The sequence below is a fragment of the Camelus ferus genome, chromosome 4 (genome assembly GCF_009834535.1).
Source record: "Camelus ferus isolate YT-003-E chromosome 4, BCGSAC_Cfer_1.0, whole genome shotgun sequence".
NCBI lineage: Eukaryota > Metazoa > Chordata > Mammalia > Artiodactyla > Camelidae > Camelus > Camelus ferus.
This window is the reverse complement of record NC_045699.1, coordinates 70958548-70979146: the sequence shown is the minus strand read 5'-3', so window position 1 is coordinate 70979146 and position 20599 is coordinate 70958548. Positions and strand designations below refer to the sequence as shown.

The window sequence follows — 20599 nt, the reverse complement described above, 5'->3', positions numbered from 1 at the left end:
GTTGGGAACCGAGCCCACAGCAGCTCAGATATGCTGGTACGTTCTTTTTTCTGATTCTCAAAATGATACATGCTCAGGGGGAAAGTGTGGAGAGTATAGAAAAGTACAGGAAACCCACGGAAGGCACTAAGAACCCCTCCCCTCTAGGTGCCGTCGCCCCTTGACCATCGACAGCGCGTCCTGTCCACCTGGCAGGTGGCCCACGGCGGTCTTTTCTCTTTAAAACCCTCGGCCACCCTTCCTTTTGCCTCTTCCAGGCTCAGATGTGGTGAAGGAGTGTAAAGATCCCCCTGCACTTTTCGTCGTGAGTTTCTAGAGGCAGGCATCAGGCCCAGGTGGCCGTGCGCGAGGAGCAGCGGGATGAGCGCGTGGACTGGCCGGGCACCTCCCTGGGGTGGAGTCCTCTCTCCGTGAAGGCCAGACCACAGACTGGACGCTGCCGAGACGCACAGCCGAGGGCTCTTCCAGGACGGCCCACCCGCGTTGTCTCACTAAAGGCCCGATTTTAATGTGTCAGATACTTGGGGTTAAAAATGAGGCCTGTGACCACAGGCCAGTCACTGCCTCACAGGATCCGTCATGAGAATGGTGGGAATCGGGAGAAAACGCTGGGGAGCAAGGGGCCTGCGGACCCCGCATCCCTCTGCCTGCTGCCTGCCAGGCTCCCATGTGCTTCCCCCTGGAGGTCTCTCCTCAGCGCTTCCGTCTCAGCTTGTCTGTCCCTCCTCAGGCCTTCCCAGCCCTCGTGCCGTGGCCCCACCTGCTTGTTCTAACGTCTGTCCTCCTACTGAGGACAGGGGCCCGGGTCATGCTCTGCAGTCCCCAGGGAGCTGGCCCTGGGAGTGGCATCAAGATCCCTGCTAGCTCGCTCTCCCGTCCTGCTGGCCCTCAGGCCATTCTCCGCCCGAGTCCTGACCATCCCTTTGTGGGCCTTGACACAGGTGACCAAGACCGTTACTCAGATTGCTCAGCGGAAGCTTCTTGATCTCTGTGTTCAACCCCTTTTGCTTACAGATGGCATGTCTAGAGAGAGCAGAAAGTGCCGAGGCCACACGGCTTGTCAGCAGAGCGGGAAGTCCAGTCTGCGTCCTGGCTTCCGCCCACCACTCGGGCCCGAGGGTTGGGTGGGGAGCGGGCCTGGGCTTCGTGCCAGAGCTGCAGTTCAGGGAGGAGTGGTCCAGGGGGGCGGCCGTGCCGCACAGACCCCATGCACAGGGCTGCACTGCCTTGACCCCGGGCATCGTGGGGCCCAGGGCCTGTTTGACGCGGCACAAACCACGTCTCCCTCCAGGACCCCGAGGTCGCCAGATGCTGAGTTGGCTCAGTCAGAAGAGGAGGTCGACGAGCTGTCCCTCATCGACCACAATGAGATTATGGCCAGGCTGACGCTCAAGCAGGAGGTGGGTGCTTTGCAGGCCTCCACGTGTGGGGTCTGGCCCATAAAGAGGGTGAGGGGGCTTCAAGAATGTCACCTGGAGGCGTATCAAACAGAGACCCAAGCAAAATGCTGGCACTCTGGCCTTCCCGGGCCGTGGGCTCTGGCATCGCATTTACCCTGGCCCCTGCCTGGGCCCCTGTAGGGGCTCCCTGATTCTGGGCAGATGGATGAGTTCCAGGAGAAAGTGTGCAGTCCCCTCTCTGATGCTTCTGGAGAGTGATCTGGGGCAAGTGACATGACATCTCCAAGCCCGAAAGGCAGGACTCAGGAGGGTGTTGTAAAAATGAAGTCCACGTAGGTGCTGAGCACAGAGCCCTCATCAGTGCAAGACCTTTTCACGTTGTTAATGACAGAATCACCCAGCTGCAGCTTCAGCAGGGGAGGCACAAGCTGACTGGGAAATTTCAGGCCTGGCCACTGGGGCCACCTCCGTCCTGTGCCTTGTCAGGGGAGCCTCATAGGTAAGCCTGGTCCCCAGACCTGTCACGACAGGAGGAGCTGGCCTGAGAGAGCCTCTGTCGCCTGCCTGCCGTCGATCGTGGGAGCCCAGGGAATGGCTCACTGCCGTAGCCTTGACCACCCTGGAGAGGTGACTGTGCTTCTGGGCTCAGGCTTGATGGCAGCACAGGCAGGCAGGGGCTGCCCCTCACACTCTGCTAGGCCAGCCTGCGCCAGCCTGGCCGTGGCAGGGTCACCAGGAAGGCAGGCCTGACTCCTCTGCAGAGGGAAGTGATGTTTTGTGATGCTTGCCAGAAATTTTATCTGAAAAAGCAGGTCCTGGTCATAGCTGCCCCCACCCTCAGCTGGAAATGCAAGACACTTATTACAGGACCCTGAATTCCAGGGGTAAACACATGGGTGCAGCTCTGAGAGCAAGTCCTGGAAACATGAGGAGGCTCGCGGAGTGTTGGTTTCCTCCAGAATCACAGGGTGGGGGAGTGCTGGGGCCCCAGGGCTGGGCCTGGGGGTGTGCAGCCCAGGCATCCATCCTGGCCCTGGTGACAGTGCTTCTTGGCTCCAGGCCAGGTTTATGGGGCAAGGCCTCTGATTGCTCACGTGAAGATGTGACTTTTTCCTGAATTGGCAGGCCTCGGCCGGGGGTCATGTAAGCAGCATCTGGTGTAATGGAGTCTCTGTGACCTCTCTGCTCCTCTGAGAAGGGCTCCCTGGTACAACCTGTGACGGGACAATAATCCCTCCACCTGAGGAGGCAGGTTTAGAGTTAGGGCAGCTTGCCGTAGTTTCAGGAACACGCATACCTGGAAACAGTCGTGCAGCCTCTGTGACCACCCTGGGGAGGCCAGTGCCGGCCCTGCCTGCCTCCTCTCTCCCTGGCCCAGCTTTGTGCTCAGAGCTGTGTGGCCTGGTACCCGCGGTGCCTCCACCAAGAGCTCTGATCTGTCCTCTCTGCCGGGTGTGGTGCCGTGGAAGGGCTGAGTGGGCTCCCGGGCTGAGGGAGAGCAGGGCAGAGAGGAGGGGCATCTCTGCAGTGCGGGGTCTGCATCCCTTTGACTCTGCCTGTGACATCCTCAGCTGACTTCCTTGCGGCTGCCTTCCGCCTCACGCCCTCCTTTGCTGTGGTTTTTGCAGGGTGACGACGGGCCAGACGTCCGCGGAGGGTCTGGCGATATCCTGCTGGTCCACGCTACAGAGACGGACAGGAAAGGTACTGTCTGCGGGGGCATGTGAGCCAGAGCTCACTGTTCGGGGCCGGTCCTGCAGAAGCCAGGCCTCGTCAGCCCCGCTCCCAGGCCTTCCCCAGCCTCATCGGCCCCGCTGCCAGGCCCTCCCCGCCCTCCTCTCCCCTACACAGCCCTGAGCGGGCGGCACAGTGACCCCAGTACAGCTGGGCCAGATGGGGAGGGTGCCCGGGACCTCGGGCAGGACGGGAGGGGCCCTGCAGCGCCCACATGCCCCACAGCCTGGCCTGGCCTCTCCCTACTCACATTTTCTTTTCACATTTTTTAAGTTAGTCAAAAGATTATGGAACAGCCATGGGGAAGTAAGGTGTGGAGGAATTAAAGCACTCCAGTCTTGAAACCCTAATGCCAATTTCAGTTTTGTAAATCACCTCGTGCCTGTGTTTCTACAGCCGATTTCCCAAAGTATATTACACAAATGATTCTGGGAACATTTTAAAATTATGAAAGTAGTACAAAAATAACTGTTTACATTGCAGAAAATTTAGAAAATAGAGAAAAGGAAGAAATGGTTCCCACACACTCACCACAGCGCCCTTTTGCCCCTGGGCCTCTTCCCACCCGAGCAGAGCGCGGCCCCGACTTTGAGTTGAGCCCTGGCGGTGCTGAGCGCAGGCTCAGGCGGCCGCTGGGCACATCCCCTCTCTTCCCAGCCTCAGCTGACTCAGCTTTGTGAAGAGGTTGAAGGTGCCCAGAGGATGCAGATGTTGAATGAGCTCACCTGAAACATGGCAGCTCGGGGAGGGTCCGTATACGTCCCAGGGGGCAGCCCATGCTCTGCTTTTCTGCAGAAACTCTCCTCCCTGCCAGACAGGGCAGAGCTCAGCCTAGCACGAGAGACATCCTCATTTTTGTCCAAAACTAAAAGGCTGACACGGAAGCTGGCTCCAGTCCTCAGCTCTGAGCAGTGAACTCTGCTGTCCTGCCAGGGGCAGCCAGCTGTGGCCAAGGCCAGAGGGAGCCCTGTGGGTAGGGCCGTCTGTGCCGACCATGCCAGGTGAGGAGGCTCCACCGCCAGCTGGGGCTTCTGCCTGGCTTTACCAGTAAAAAGATCCTGAGGATCCAGGGAGCCAGAGTCATTTGCACCTGGATGGGTTGTTAAGGCAGCGGCCCTGGGCCCACAGCAAGCTCCTGGGGCAGGTGGCTTCCTGTGGACCAGAGACCACGCTGTGCATGGGAGGCCCCATGGCTCAGGGGCATGCAGACTTGGATGACTTCCTCTGGAAGCAGGCATTGGCTTGTGCTGGACCCATCTCCCCTTCCTTGCCCCTCTTTGAAAAGAGGCATTGAGTGCACGTGGAGCCCAGGAAGGAGCCTGAGCCCAGTGCTGCCAGGCCCTGCTGTGATTCTCTGCCGTGAGCACCCCCCCTCCGCCCCAGCAGCCACGAGCCAGGCCCACCTGACGAAGGTGCCGGTGTTGCTTCTCCTCACTGTCCTGGGGGATGACTGCAAGGGCGGGGGGCCAGGAGCCAGAGCTCGGGCAGGCCTGGGCCACTGAGCTGCAGAACTGGGCATCCTCGAGATCCCTCCACCCAGCGAGCTGGAGGATGAATGAGACAAAGGGGAAGGTGGTCCATGTCCAGAAAAGGAAACTGAAAGTGTGTGTGTGTGTGTGTGTGTGTGTGGCAGGTGCTCAGGCTCACAGTGAGGACCGCAGACTTTGGAGCAGAATCAGGACTCAAATCTCAGCTCCAGCACAGAGTGACTCTGAAGTTCACGAGTCTGGCCGGGTCATTTGTCTCTAGGAGTGACTGGCTTCTAAAACATTTCCCCACCCCCTTTTTTCCCTTAGGGTCAGAGACTACATGGTTGGGAGGATGTGTCCTAACCACATATAAACAGGGGGCTGTTGTGAATCGGGAAAGGCTGGGAATCCCTGGCCAGAAACAGCCCCTCCGAAGGGACGGAGTAGCGTTGGGTAGTAGCCAGCAGCCCGAGTGCCACCCGACTGCTGGGGCCCGGCTCCTCAGCTGGCCTCGCCCTTCCCCAGCACCAGCACAGCCCACCCATGTGTGGCCCAGCAGTGCCGGCGTGTGCCAGGAGGAGCCCCTTCAGCCTTTTCTTAGGTCTCTTGATTTGTGGAAAGTCCCAGGGTTTTTCTTGCTGGGCCCTGCCATCTAAAGTATTACCTACAATTTAGCTTCGGCGTCCTGCTGAGAAGTTGGAGCTGCATTCCCTATGCTCGTGATGATCAAGACTCTGAATCGTCAAGTCGCAGGACAAGCAAGAAGCTCTCAGTGTCTGATCAGAGGTGGCACGTCCTTGCAGCAGGCGTGCGGTCTGTCTTTGCCCCTTGCCAGTGGCAGGCATCGCTAACCGCTTGTCCTTCCCTCTAGACCTGGTGCTGTACTGCGAGGCCTTCCTGACCACCTACCGGACCTTCATCACCCCGGAGGAGCTCATCAAGAAGCTGCAGTACAGATATCCTTGCCTGTGTCCCCAGCCCGGCCCCCTACTTTCCACAAGGCCTTCTGGAGTGGGAGGAGGGGCCGTGGGGCCCACTCAGCCCGCATGCCAGGACCATGCGGCCACAGTGGGCAGCAGGGTGGAGGTGCTCAGTCTGCTAGGCCGCGTCCTAGCTTGGGGACCTCAGGCAAGGCTTCTTTGAGCCTCATTCCTGGTCTGTAAAAGGGCTGAATGACGTCAGGTGCAGTGCCTGGAACATCGAGCGTGCTGCCTGGTGGCAGTTGTGATCACTGGTGATTCTGAAAAAGAGTAAGAAAGAAAACACACCCTGAGAGGGGCAGGGGCCGACCCCCGCAGAGACCCCGTCACCGGCACCCACGGCTTCTCAGGGCTGAGTCCCGGGGCACTTGGGGGTGAGGGACACGAAGTTGGCGGGGCCAGAGGGAATCGGGACTCGTACCACCGCAGGAGTCAGCATGGCCACGCCAGCTGATGGTAGGCCCAGCGGTGGACGGACTCCATGTCCAGGACAGAAAGGGGCCCCTCAAGCACGTCCCCCCACTGTCTCACCCTTTCACACACGACTCCCCACAGTAGTGGCCAAGGGAGGTCCGGAGGCCTGGAAGGATCCCCTTCCATTGCCTCTCTCAGGTCCAAACCCGACCGTGCTGCCAAGGCTGCCCGGGAGCTACTGTTCACAAAGGGGCCAGCCCAGGGTCCCCGCTCCTCGGTGCCCCCAGCGTCACGGCGCATGACTGCCATCTGCTGGACGGCCGCTGTCCCGTGGGGCAGGAAGTCCGGGTGCTCCCAGCCCTCCCTCCTCTCCCTCCCCGCGCGCCCCGAGCTTGCTCCGCTCTGATACCTTTCACACACGTCACCCCCACTTGTGCTGTGGTGCCCTCCGTTACTTCCTATTGTTTAAGGAAACCGAGGCTCAGGGAAGTTAAGTGACCCATGTGGCTGCTGGGAGGGAGAGTGCCCACCCCCGGCCTCTCTGACTCAGAATCTCAGCATCTGCCGTGCTCTGCCGCTGCAGGCATGCACGTGGAAATGTGGCAGCGTCGAGATCCTGGGCACAGCTGGCGAGTGAGTCCTCTGTGCCGCAGGCCCTGGGGACTGTCCCCGGTGTGTGGATGCTTCCTGAGCGCCCAGGATTTCTAGAGAGCAGGCAGGGTGGGTCTGGAGACCGGTCTGGAGACTCGGTGAACACCAGAGGGCAGCCAGAAACCATGGCCTCAGGGAAGGTGGTCAGGTGTGCGAGGGCTGCCGTGGGGGTGGAGGTAGGTGTGCTTCAGGCGGCCTCCGGAGCTGTGGAGACGCTGGGGACTCGCAGTGAGAGCGGAGGAAGGTTCTCAGGGCTGTGCACCTGACCGGGAACCTGGGGGTCATAGGGCAGGTGCTTTTCAACCACCTTTCTCTGCCTGAGCCTCAGCGATGCAGCCTTCAGTGTTGTAGTAAGTCCTGCAGGCCTGGGCAGTGCAGGGAGACGGGTCTGCAGGCAGGAGAGGGTGGTGGTCGAGGACAGTCCTTGGGGTCTGGCAGCTCTGCCACCCCACACAAGTCACTGCCATCCCCGAGCCTGTCCCCGGATGACGCTGCCTCGCTCACGGGGCTCGTGACCCGGCAGCACTCAGGACAGTGTCGCTGGAGGCAGGGAGCCCTCCCTCTTATGTCCCCCATCCCGGCCCCACGAGAACGGCTGTGTCTTTAACCCACACTCCACGTACGAGAAGTTCTCTCCCTTCGCCGACACCTTCAAGAAGCGGGTCAGCAAGAACACGTTCTTCGTGCTGGTGCGGGTGGTGGATGAACTCTGGTGAGTGAGTCCGCCCGAGGCATCGTGGGGCAGTGGCAGGAAGCCCAGTGTGCCACGGGCATCTCAGGGTCCCCACGGGGGTGCCGGCTCCCCTGCAGAGATCTGGGTGTCCTATCACATCCCGCTTGCCTCTCCCGGGTCGTGTGCCCTCAGAGCCCTGCCTGCTTTAGCACAGCCCCTGGGGAGAATGACTTGTCCCCTTAGGTCAGCCCCAGCCCGGCCCTTGCTTCCTCGTGGGGGCCGTGCTCTCGGCCACCAGCAGTGGTGGAGGCCCTCCCCCGCCCTGCTCTGCTTTCCCTGCTCCCTGATTGGCACTTAACAAACACGCAGCCTGGCACCTTTCCTAGGTCTGGGGAGCCCTTGGTGAAAGAAACCACCCAGGCCTGCCCTCGAGGCGCTCCTCTTCTGCTGGGGGGTGGCGGTGGCCTTAGTGACCGCGGGGCTGTGAAGCCACCGTACGTGGAGAACACTGCAGGGGAAGTTCAGAGGCATCCTCGGGGCATCTAGTTGGCAGAGCCAGGACCTCTTAGTGACTCATCACCCCAGGGGACCAGGAGCGCATCTGGGGCAGGACTGTGCGGCCCAGGCCCCAGCGTGGTTCCTGGTGCTCATCCAGCGCCACCGAGCGCTTACGGAGAGGGTGTCAGTTGTTTGTTACCAGTGGGACCACTGCTGGCACTTTGTAGGATGCAGGCGGCCATCCCAAGACCTTTCCTCTTGCTCTCCTCCCACAAGAGGTTTCCTAGCTCTGCTGATAGGTACCGCATGGCCCTTGGGTGTCTTGAGGGGGTTCTGGCCCAGTGGCAGCAGCCCTCGTCTTGTCCTTGTGCTCCTGGCCCTTTAGCCTTGTGGAGTTGACAGAAGAGATCTTGAAGCTGCTGATGGAACTGGTCTTCCGCTTGGTGTGCAGCGGGGAGCTCAGTCTGGCGCGTGTGCTCCGGAAGAACATCCTGGACAAGGTGGACCAGAAGAAGCTGCTCAGGTGTGCCAACTCTGACCAGCCCCTGGCAGCCAGGGGCGTAGCAGCCAGGTAAGCCGGCAGCCACCCCCCCTGGCCTCTGCGTCCCGCTTCCCTTCGTGCGCCTGCCCCACCCACGATCTCACGTCCTGGTTCTGCCAGGCCCTGTGACAAGGAGCCTCAGGGACAGCCCAGTGGGTCCCCCAGGCTGGGCTTCTCCTCCAGGGTTATGTTGTGTGACAAGTCACCTTTTTCTCAGGAGTGGGGCGGCAGGGCGTGTGGGGGCCTCACTAGGACAGGAGACAGATGAGTGCCTTTCGGGCTGTGGCCAGCACTTACCTTCTTGGCACTACTGTGCCGGCTGATAATCCTCACCCAGCCTCCCCCGGACATCCTGAACCTTCCTACGAACCTGTATATAGACTCCAGCCTGCTCCCTTCGCCCCCACTGTAGCTCCACGGCCCCCTCCCTCCAGGCCTGGTTAATGCTTCAGCCTCCATCCACACAGCACCGCCTTGTCCTCACCAGGCCCTGAGGTGGGGTCGGGCTGTGGGTTCCCAGGACCCGAGCTCGCGAGCAGAGCCGCAGCCCCGTGGTCCCAGGGAGGAGTGCGATCTGGTCCTGACCCCCCACCGTCCCCAGCTGTGGACGACTCATCTCACACCTCTGCCTTCCAGGCCTGGAACCCTGCACGACTTCCACAGCCATGAAATAGCCGAGCAGCTGACACTGCTAGATGCTGAGCTGTTTTATAAGATAGAGGTACGGCGGGCCGGGGGCCGGGGGGGGGTCCTGCCCCAGGTGAGCCGCTGCTGCCCCTCCCAGAGTGAGAGAAGCACCTGTCACAGGAGAGCCGGACGGCTGCGGTCCTCTCCAGTCTACCTCCTTTTCCAGATTCCTGAGGTTTTGCTTTGGGCAAAAGAGCAGAACGAGGAGAAGAGCCCCAACTTGACCCAGTTCACGGAGCACTTCAACAACATGTCCTACTGGTAAGGGGCCGTGTGCAGCCCGCTGCTTGTACGGCAGCACTGCCGTGGGCGCCTGAGTGCCTTTCACAGGGTCCCAACAGCAAGGACAGAGAGGTGCCTCTTTCGTTCCTCCCTGCACCTTCTGAGGCCCTGCGGGCGTTCACTGTGAACCTCCGACGAGGCTGGACAAGGGCAGGGTGTGTCTCCCTCGTTGGAGGGGCCCCTGGAGGGCCGGTTGAGGAGGGCTCAGCAGGGAAGAGCGCCAGGACTGATGAGTGTTGTCTGTCGTCGATGGCGGCAGGGGAGGGTGTGTAGTTTGCCACCCTGCACTGGTCCTCGCCGGTCTCCCCGCTGCCTGGTGATCTCAGGGCCAAGCCCCACACTGACTCTGCCTGAAAGAGAACTGCCAACGAGTGGTTCTGTTAATACTTTCAGCCTTATATTCGTAAAGCAAAATGAAGCTCAAAAGTGCATTATCATATAAGATACATCAGAGCTGTCTGCTCTTCCGGGTGTGACTTGAGCCCACACACAGCCTCTCAGCATCAGCTAGAGGGAGGGCGGAGTGTGGTGGCCTGGCAGCCTTGTGCTGCAGCAGGGCCCCCACCGTCCGTCGCCACCACCAGGGGAACTGCTGATAGTTTAAATGCTCTAAGGACTGCTCGTTGGAGGAAGATGGGGTCATCTCCCACTTTCCCGCTTCTGTCCCCACTGTGGGAAGCCATTCCATAGCAACACATGCCCAGAGTTAGTAACCCAACATAGGAGCCCTGAGCACGGCCTCCCACCCTGCCCCTTGCTGGGCATCGGAGGCTCCAGACACCCTCCTCGGGAGCCCGCCTTGGAGGAAGTGCAGGTGGGGCCCCTTCAGAGCCACGCCCCTCAGGGGAGACTCAGTGCCAGTGCCCTTAATGGGTCAGAGGAGGGGCACTTCCTCTGAGTGAAAGCACAGGGGTCAAGGCCACTGTCAGGTCCTCATGCAAGGCTGGCCTGTGGCTTTGGTTGCTGCTAAGGTCTGAGAGGTGCCCTCCCTCACGGCTGGCAAGGTGGCCCCTTAACCTGCATGCCCACTCGTCTCTCGAGCTAATCCTGAGGCCGCGCAAGGAGCATTTCCTGCCGCCGTGGTGCCTGGGAGCAGTGCTCATCAGGAAGGCTCCATCTGCAGAGTCTCCGCCTGATGTCCAGGTCTCCCTGTGGCCCCTTGCCTGTCCCTGGGATGCCATGAGCCCCGAGAGCAGAGACTGGAGCCATACTTGATGCCTTGTAAGCCCCAGGCACACAGTGGGCCCGGGCTGACGGCCGGCTGGTGCAGAAGTCTGGAGCTCAGCTGTCTCTCTCCTGCCTTGGTCCATGCAGGGTCCGGTCCATAATCATGTTACAGGAAAAGGCCCAGGACAGGGAACGGCTGCTCTTGAAGTTCATCAAGATCATGAAGGTAACTGGACACACTCTCCAGAGCCCACTCCAGGGAGCCCTGCCTGTCCCCGAGCCCTGCCCTCACGGCCCCCTCGCCTCTCGCTGCAGCACTTACGGAAGCTAAACAACTTCAACTCCTACCTGGCCATCCTGTCGGCGCTGGACTCCGCCCCCATCCGCAGGCTGGAGTGGCAGAAGCAGACCTCTGAGGTGGGTGGCTCGGAGGGAAGCCAGGAGATGTGAGGCCCGCCTTCCCGAGCCACTGTGGCAGGACACGCTCGGGACAGGAGTGGAGACCTGAGCTCAGGTCGCGCCCTGCCCTGCCTCAGTTTCCCGTCTCTAATGTCCAGTCGTTGGGCCCCGAGGGGCTTTGTGGTCAGTGCCCGGGTTACCACGTTCTGCTGCCTGCATCGCAGGCTCCTGGCTTCCCTTGACCCTTCCTGCCTTCCCAGGCTTCTGGAGGGGCTCCTTTGAGCTGGGGGCCACATCAGGCATTGAGTGTGTGCTGTGAACAGGTCAGGTCCATCATTAGGCGGATTTCCGCAGGATCAGTGCTAAAGGCAGAAGGATGAGGTGCTGAGAAAGCCTTTGCTGGGTGGTCTGGCCTAGTCTGGGGGTCACAGAGCGTCTAAAACACTGGACCTCATCACTCCCAGCCCCAAGCCTGCCTTCGCTCCTCACTGCACTTAAGGCAGAGTCCACCAGGGATGGCGGGTGACCTCTCTGCTCCTACACACAGCACGGGGTTTTTGCACCTCCCCCTTCCCCGCCTGCCTCTGCCTCTTCACCCGTCAGGTGTCTCTCACCCTGATGTGTCACCTCCTCCGGGAAGCCTTCCCTGCCTCCTTAGGATCTCTTATGTGTTCCTAGAGCAGGTGGTGTAAATGTCCCACTTCTTCATACAACATTGTCATGACTGTCCCTTCATGGGGCCCTGTGAGACAACCCCCAAATAGCCCAGCTGACACTCAGCCTGCCCTGTGCACTTTTGCCTCTCTTCTTAAGGAACAGCTCTCACACAAGGATAAAGGTCCAGTTCCCTATCAGTTCCCCCAAGGCCCTTGTGATGCAGAGCTGTCCTCCCACAGTGATGTGGCCACAATGGTCTCTGTCCTGCTCAAGGGCATGGAGTTCCCTCCCACCTGCCCCAGTCTGTACACTCCTTTGCCAGTTCCCCTCCCAAGGGAAGGAGTGTCTGGAGGCCGGGAGTGACGTGGTCCAGTGTGTGCTTCAGGGGCTCCCGTGGGGCCACAGTGCTGAGCAGGCAGGAGCCCAAGCTGCAGGTCCTGCACCTGGTGGGTGCTACGGGTGCCCCTGGGCCACTGACCAGCAGAATGCCTGGCCTGCGTGCCGCCGGGGAGCTGGGGGCCGGGCCGGGCCTGGCCCTGGGTTGCTGTGGGGGGGGGCACCCTCGAGCGTGGTCCGGGGCTCACAGACCCGCATCCCCCTGCCCAGGGCCTGGCGGAGTACTGCACGCTGATTGACAGCTCCTCGTCCTTCCGCGCCTACCGGGCCGCCCTCTCGGAGGTGGAGCCGCCCTGCATCCCGTACCTGTGAGTAGGGCCTCCGCCCGGCCTGCCTCGCTCACTCGCTCCGGGGAAGCCCCTGGGGGCTCCTTGCTGAAAGGTCTCCAGCCCAGACCTGTGTGCTTCTGTTTTAACTTTAAAAGTAAAGCGTGCTCCTTGTTAAAGGGTTTAAACACAAGCGGGGCCCAGGGACGAGGGCCTTGCCTTCCCCACCCTCCTCCTCGCCTCTGCCAGTGGGTGTGCTCATGTGCACATGTGGCCGCACGTGTGGTGTCTCGTTCCCTCACTAGTGGCGTTAGGCTACGTTCCCGCCGTCCTCAAACTGGGCGGCGTGTCACAGCAACCTGAGAGCGCTGGGCGTGAGGCCGCTCAGAGAGCGTTTCCCCCAGGGTGGGCCGCGGGCTAAACAGGCATTTCACAAAAAAGAACCCCATGCATGTGGGCTTGGGAACCAGCAGGAAAAGCACAGCTGAACAGGTCTTGGGAGCGGGACTCATCAGCGCCCTTAACATGCTGGTGGGCAGTGGGGATCTCCGGGAGGGATGGGAGACGCAGCAGCACCCCTGGCTGCCAGCCCCGCCCGCAGGCCTTCGCCTCCAGAGAGAACGGATCTCGCAGCCAGTGACCCCTCCCTGCTTCCCCGCCGTTCTGCCCCTGCTGACCACCGTGCCCTATCCCACCTGGCTCCTTGGGAGGGTGTCAGCTGTGCCCCTCAGGCGGGACTCTCCCTGGTGGCCTCAGCCCCTCTGTCTGAAAGCATGTTACCTCACCCATTAACAAAGGGGGTTTACGCCCCCATCCCTCAAGTGTGGGGTTTTATTTTTTCCTGTGCATTTGTTACTTGTACATAAGCAAACCCCAGCTCTGCCAGGCTCCGTAGCAGCAGGACTGAGCCAGCCTTCCCAGAGCCTCAGGTGCCTGCTCGCCCATAAACCAGCTACCTTCTGAGTCGCCCTCCAGAGTGGTAACAGGCTTCTCCATCCTCCCAGGGGGCTCATCCTGCAGGACCTCACCTTCGTTCACCTGGGGAACCCAGACTACATTGACGGGAAAGTGAATTTCTCCAAACGCTGGCAGCAGTTCAACATTCTTGACAGCATGCGGTGCTTCCAGCAGGCGTGAGTGCTGCCCTGTGGGGACACTGAGCAGAGACGGGTGGTGGCCAAGGGGACCCTCGAATTCAACCCCTGCTTCCTCCTGGGGCCTGCACCCAGAGGTGGCCACCAGCATGTCCTCTGAGAGCCCACTCTGGGCAGCTAGGGGCTGGTGTGACTCCAGGGCAGGGGGACACAGAGTGCAGTTCATGCTGGGCGCCCCTGCCTCATGAGTTTGCTGGGCAGTGCACGTGGCACTTCCCGGAGTCCCTGGGCTGTCTGGTCCCCAGTGGGCCTCACTGGATGCCCCGCCCCTGCTCCCCAGGCATTACGACATCCGCAGAAATGATGACATCATCAACTTCTTCAACGACTTCAGCGACCACCTGGCCGAAGAGGCCCTCTGGGAACTCTCTCTGAAAATCAAGCCCAGGAACATTACGAGAAGGAAAACGGACCGTGAAGAGAAGACCTAGGAGCAGGTGCCGTGAGCGGGGACAACGCTCAAGAGAGGCTCAGGGCCGCTCCGAGACCAGAAGGGACTTTGGACCTGTTACATGGCGGCACGTGTCCTGGCCTCAGCGCCCCTGGGCCCAGCCAGGCCCCCGCTGTGCCGGGCGGGCATCCGGAGCCCACGCAGCTGCCTGCCGCCCTCTGCGGGAGGGGCCCCTGCGGCCCCCAGCGAAGCCAGCAGGCAGGTCTCATTGCTGATTCGTGAACCGGTGGTTTGGTTTTGACTTGGGTTTCTGCTTTCACTCTGTCTTCCGCTCGCCCTCTCGCTGCCCCACCCCCCCCCCCAGCCTGGGAGCAGCACAGGGACGTCACCAGCAGACCAAGGGAACAGTGGCTATCTTCTGAGTCTGCTGAAGTGACAAACGAGTAGCAGCCCAAGGACCCTCAGGGAGGGGGGCTGCTCCCCGGTGACCTTGACTGAGGGGGCACTCAGGTGGGTGGGCTGGGAGCAGAGGCCTGAGGGAGACTCCTTCCACTTCCCACGCCCCACTTCTTGAAATGGAGGCTGGCGCGAGTGTCTCGCCTGGCCAGGAAGGTACGCCAGGTGGCCTTGCAGCAGCGTCTGTCACATGTGGCCCCTTCATCCCTCCCCCAGCCCCCCCTCACCTGGTGCCGTGGGGAGCTGAGAGAAGAGGTTGGAGCAGGGGAAGACATGACCATCCCAGAAACACTTGTTCTGAGCTGGGGCCAGTGGCTCTGCGGGGAGTGAGTTAGTTCTGAGAGGAGAGAGTGGAGGGGCGTTTCTGTCCTGGGGGAGGGCCGGCAGCCCCTCCTCTGTCGCTTGCTGGTGCCTTAAACCCCATCTCCTGCCCCTCCTGTGCTCAGGCCTCCCTCCTACCTTGCCCCGAGCCTGGTGGGGCCGAAGGGCTCCTCTTGCGCCTCAGACCTTTCTGCCTGTGCGGTGCGCTCTCCCGTGGGATGGATGGGTGGGGGGGGGGTCCCTGAGAGGCCAGGGGCCTGGCTGCGCAGGCGCCCACCCTGTCCTCAGGCCGCGGCACAGCGTCTTCCGCAGCAGGTGCTCTGTCCAGCCTCCTAGTTCAGGACCACTCTCGCCGCTGAGGTTGACAATCTGAGGCGAGGGCTGCAGGGGTCTCTGCACACAGAGCACCACTAGGCCTGCCCGCCCGCCCGCCGGGCGCCGTGCCAGCCGGGCGTGGGCCTGTGGGACGGCTGCCTCCCGCGTCCTGTTGTGCATGGCTGAGTGCGCGCTTCTCCCAGGATGGGGACCTGGCCAGCGAGCGCCAGGGTGGATGCGCACTGGCCCCATCAGAGCAGACAGTAGAAAGCAACGGCTGTTAACAAGGTTTTTTGGTTTTTTTGTTTTTGAAGAAACAACCCTGTCAGTCATTTTTGAGTCCTTCACAGGTTTCAAGAAGAGAATTGGGGCTGTTTTTTTCCTCTGTCGTGTACATAGAGGGGAGGAGTCTGTGAGACGCTGCTCATGGCCCTTCTGGCGGCGACCCTGCGCAGCGGGCCGGAGCGCCTCACTTTATTATTTAAAGAGTGTGTGTGTGGACTCGCTGGTGATGAAGAGTATTGGAGAGTATTGGTTTTCTGCTTTTTTAAGTCCTCTCATTTCAGTCTTTTCCTCCTCCCACCCTCACCCCGGCCCGGCTCTGCTGAATGCTGCTGTGTGCACCTGGTGGGGGGGGGCCACTCTGCGCTCAGGGGTGTGTGGGCAGAGGTCCCCCTCCGCCCCACGGGCACGAGCCAACGCTGTGTTTGGGCCTCAAAGCCAGGTGCTTGCACGTGTGTCTGGGGTCGAGGTCTGTCGGTCATGCTCAGCCATGAGCTGAACGGGGTTGAGGGGCTTCACCACCCCCCCATTCAGAACAGACCCTGTGCCCACCTCCCCTCCTCGCCGGGAGCCCTGGTCTGAGCCGAGCGGTGAACCAGGGGCCAGCGTGGCCAGGTGACCCCAGCAGGAGGACAGCAGGTGCAGTGTGGGTTTTAACTTACTGGCTGAGCGGCTTCCCGCCCGGGCCTGGTTTAGACACATGCCTGGCTCCTCGGTGGTTTGTCTGTCATGGGGCCGGGTCAGGTGTACAAATCTAATGACAGACAGACACAACTGGAGGACACGGGTCCCTGCAGCCTCAGTTCCCACCTGCAGGGGTGGGTGGAGCCAGGGAGGGGCCAGGCACGTGCCCCGCGTCTGAACTGAACCCCACTCTGAGTCGCGCCTCCCTCCCCCCACGCCCCCCCAATGTTACATTGTAATATATCCCAGACTAACCTGGCTGATAGCGGCATCTTCCTGCAGACGTTTCAAACCTGTACTTTTATATGAAAGGAAAATAAACACAGAGGAAAGCCGCGGCCAACTGTGTGAACACCGCATGCCGCGTGTCAGTGACGGTCTGAGCTGTCTCCTTTCTGTGACCTCCTCGTGGGCTGGGCGCCTGGCACGCTGCGGGCACGGGTCATTTACCCCAGGCCCCACACTTGCTGCTGGGTAGTTCTGACAGAAGTGGGCTGATGGGCCAGAGCCCCCGCCCCGCCCCCGGTGTCCTGGTGAGAGCACACCCCCAGGGTGGGATTCAGGGGCACACAGGTGTCTAGAGCTGCTTTTCAAAGCCCCTGACGAACTGTCCCCGAAAGCATGCCTTCTGCAAGTTCCCGTCCCGCCTGGCCTGTCCAGGACCACGTGAGGCCGCCCCGCTCTGGGCGAGCCACTGGGCTCAGGCACGGCCCACTCGCCCCGCCCACTGTGCTGCCCCTCCCCCTGCAGTGAGACTGTCCGCCGCTCTGAGCCCTGCAGGAGGTCCTCAGAGGTGGCCTCGGGAAGCGGAGGGCTCTGCACCCAGGAAGCTCGGAACCACGCTTCCCCAGCCATCCCCCTGCGTACCGACCTCAGGTCTGGCCGGGGGTGTCACGCGCCCAGGCTTCTGGGTTGCAGCGGCCACCTGGCGTACCCGCAGCAGGCTGAGAGGTGAACCCCATATGTTCACTTAGACCATCATCCGTTTGTTCACTAGTCCCTTCTCTGCTCCCCAGTTTTTCCACCTGGAAGTGGGGGTAACAACAGCTCTACCTCCTCGTAAGGTCTGTGAGGACTCAGGGAGTGACCTGGAACAGTCCCTGGGGCGCTGTCACCACTGTTCCTACTTAACATGTGGGGAGCACCAGGCACTCTGCAGACAGCTTCACCTCGCTGAATCCTCAATTAAAAATCGTACAAGTGAAATACTACAATGAAGAGGCACTTGGCATTAAAAATCCACTCACACGTCAGGTCCAGGCAGGCCTAACAGGTTATTTATGCCAAACAAACGGACAGCTTCTGCCTTAAACGAGTGCCCCTGAGAACAGAAGGGGAAACACTTCTCAGCTTGTTTTGTGACTAGAATACTACCTTGACAAACCCAGACAAGGACAGGACAAGAAATTTACAGTTACTGATGTAAAAATTACAATGTTGTATTAGCAACCCCAAACCAGCAATATATAAAACAGCAACACTCCCCAACCAAGTTGGGCTCATCTTCAAGTGCAAGGAGAGAGTGACAGGAGAAAACCGGTCACTGTACTTGCCCCCTTATCCTAGGCCCTGATTTGGGCGTTCCCATCCAGCACACCTCCCCCTCCTGGGGAGCTCAGGCCAGGTGTGCCACCGCCGTGCTCACTCTTCCCACCGTGACACACTTGGATTCCAGGTGTTGAGATGGCAGAGCCCTACGTGGAGAGTGCCCCACGAGGGACCACTCACTGCCCCACACTGGACTTTCCATGAAGGAAAAATGAGCTTGTGCTAGATAAGCTGCTGAGATTTGGGGGTTTATAAATTTTTACATGGCCTAGCCTCTCCTGAATAAACCATGTTAACAGATTATAGAAAGAGCACCACATATATAATCATCTCAGTAGTCAGACTATTTGTTAAAAATAAAACACCCATTTATAATTTGTATTTAAAAAATAAGTAGCAACTGAAAACTTCTTAATCTGACAAAGGTTACTTTCTCAAATCCTGTGCAAACGTTGTACTTGATGGTGAAACGTTCAAAGAATTTCCTTTAAAGTAGAATGAGGTAAGGGTCCCACTGTCACCATGCCTTCCACTGGTGTCCCAGAGATCCTAGCCAACGCTACAAGAACAGAAAAATAACTTAGAAGAGGTTACTAAGAACAGGTAGTGAACTGTACAGTCAAGTAAAAAAGTAAACACGTTCCTGTATACAGTGAACTGTTAGAAAACAGTTCTTGAAGTACTCGATTTACACCAGCACCACAAGTCTTACTGACGTCACAGTTCGTGAGGTACTAGGAATACACCCAGCAGAAGGTGTATAGGACCTCACAGGTAAGAGCATAATCTAGCAAGAGGATGTAACATCAGTAAATGTTTACACACCTACATATACAAATACTAACAGACTTAAAGGGAGAAATAAACAGGAATACAAGAATAGCAGGGGACTTTAATATCCCCACTTACATTAACGGACAGGTCATCCAGACAGAAAATCAGTAAGGAAACATCGGCTTTAACACGTTAGACTAGACGGACTTAACAGATACACACAGAAGGTTCCATCCAAAAGCAACAGAATGCATTCTTTGAAGTGCACATGGAACATTCTCTGTGATAAATATTATGTTAGGCCACAAATTTTAATAAATTTATGAAGACTGAAATAACAGGCATCTTTGCAAAGCCAAACACAATGGTATGAAAGTAGAAATTACAAGAAAATGGGGTAATCCAAAAATACATGGAGATTAAACAATATACTACTGAACAACCAATGAGGTCAAAGAAGAAAAATCAAAAAATACATTGAAACAAATGAAAATGAAAATACAACATAACAAAACTTAACAGCTGCCTTTGCTGCATACCATAAGAGGGAAGTTCATAGTAACAAATGCCTGCATCAAGCAACAAAGCTCACTCTAACTTTAAATATCAAGGAACTAGAAAAAGAACAAATGAAGCCCAAAGTTAGTAGAAGAAAGGAAATAAAGTCTGCACTTCATTTATTTCCTCTCTGATCTAAAATCGCAATAGAAAAGATCAATGAAACTAAGAACTGGTTCTTTGAAAAGATAAACAAAATGGATAAACCTAGCAAAACTCAACAAGAAAGAGGACTCAATCAGAAATGAAAGGGAATCCCAGAAACACGAAGGATCGCGAGAGTACTGTGAATCATTACGTGCCAACAAATCTGACAACCTAGAAGAAATGGGTAGGTTCCTAGAAACACACAACCTATCAACACTGAATCATGAAGAAAATCTGAACAGACTGATTCCTAGCAAGGAAATTGAATCAGCAATCAAAAACCTCTCAACAAACAGAAGTCCAGGACCAGATGGCTTCACTGGTGAGTCCTACCGAACATTCAAAGAATAAACACCAATCCTTCTCAAACCCAAATGCTAGAAGAGGAGGGGACACTTCCCAACTCATTTTTACAAAGCCAGCATTACCCTGACACCAAAACCAGACAAGAATGCCACAAGAACAGAAAATTACAGGCTAATATCCCTGATGAACACAAATGCAAAAACCTTTGACAAAAAATATTAGCAAACAAAATTCAAAAATACATTAAAAGGATCATACATCATGATCAAGTGGATTTATTTCAGGGATGCAAGGATGGTCAACATCTGCAAATCAGTGGGATGCATCACATTAACAAAATGAAGAAGAAAAATCATAATCATCTCAATAGATGTTGAAAAAGCATTTGACAGAATTCAACATCCATTTATGGCAAGCCCACAGCTTACATCATAGTGGTGAAAAGCTGAAAGCTTTTCCTTTAAGATCTGGAACAAGACAAGGATGCCACTCTCACCACTTTCATTCAACACAAGTATCAAAAAGTCCTAGCCAGAGCAATCAGGCAAGAAAAAGAAGTAAAAAGCATTCAAATTGAAAAGGAAGAAATAAAACTATTTGCAGATGACATGATATTATATATAGACAGCCCTTGACTCCATCAAAAAAAACTGTTAGAATAAATGAATTCAGTAAAGCTGCAGAATATGAAATCAATGTACGAAAATCTGTTACATTTCCATATACTAATAGTGAACTACCAGGAAAAAAAAAATTAAGAAAACAATCCCTTTTACAATATACAATTTACAATTGCACCAAAAAGAATAAACTACCTAGGAATAAATTCAACCAAGGAGGTAAGAGACCAGTACACTGGAAATAAGACATTAGTAAAAAAAATAAAAAAAAAATAAAAGATGACAATGACAAATAAATGGAAAGATATTCTGTGTGCATGGATTAAAACATCAGTGTTGTTAAAATGTCCCTACCACCCAAGGCAATCTGGATTCAATGCAATTCCATCAAAATTCCAGTGGCATTTTTCACAGAAATAGGAGAAACCTGAAATTTGTATGGAACCACAAAAGACCCCAGGAATAGCCAAAGAAACCTTGAGGGTGAAGAACAAAACTGGAGGCATCACACTCCCCAATTTACTATACGAAAAAGCTACAGTAATCAAACCCATGGTAGCAGCATAAGACAGACACACAGATCAATGGAACAGAAAAGCAAGCCCAGAAGTAAACCCACGTACATATTGTCAGTTTACCACAAAGGAGCCAAGAACGCACAACGGGGGAAGGACAGTCTTTCCAATAAACTGTGTTGGGAAAACTGGACAGCCACGTGCAGAGTGGACTAAAGACTTGAATGTTAAGACCTGAGACCATAAATGTTTTCAAAAGAAAACGTATGTGGTAAGCTCCTTGACATCAGATTTGACAAATTTTTAGATCTGAA

The 20599-nt window shown here is 57.2% G+C and overlaps 1 protein-coding gene and 1 long non-coding RNA gene across 22 annotated transcripts in view; one reads left to right on the top strand and one right to left on the bottom strand.

Moving 5' to 3' along the window:
* RAPGEF1 (Rap guanine nucleotide exchange factor 1) overlaps window positions 1-16197 on the top strand; it is a 128823-nt gene extending 112626 nt beyond the window's left edge. For 20 of the 21 annotated variants that reach the window (XM_032478705.1, XM_032478698.1, XM_032478697.1 and 17 more), the window contains 12 exons: window positions 1292-1400; window positions 3029-3104; window positions 5475-5559; window positions 7268-7360; window positions 8205-8390; window positions 8997-9081; window positions 9214-9308; window positions 10644-10722; window positions 10812-10913; window positions 12159-12256; window positions 13219-13347; window positions 13649-16197. In XM_032478705.1, the coding sequence (XP_032334596.1) occupies window positions 1292-1400; window positions 3029-3104; window positions 5475-5559; window positions 7268-7360; window positions 8205-8390; window positions 8997-9081; window positions 9214-9308; window positions 10644-10722; window positions 10812-10913; window positions 12159-12256; window positions 13219-13347; window positions 13649-13799 (1288 nt within the window). In that variant the 3' untranslated portion in view covers window positions 13800-16197. The other variant, XM_032478707.1, reaches the window with a different exon arrangement.
* LOC116663297 lies at window positions 6564-16629 on the bottom strand. The gene is made up of 3 exons (XR_004319537.1): window positions 16546-16629; window positions 8710-8712; window positions 6564-6574 (listed from the first exon to the last, which is right to left on the bottom strand). It is a non-coding gene; the product is annotated as an uncharacterized LOC116663297 (long non-coding RNA).
* Window positions 16630-20599: the final 3970 nt, after the last annotated feature.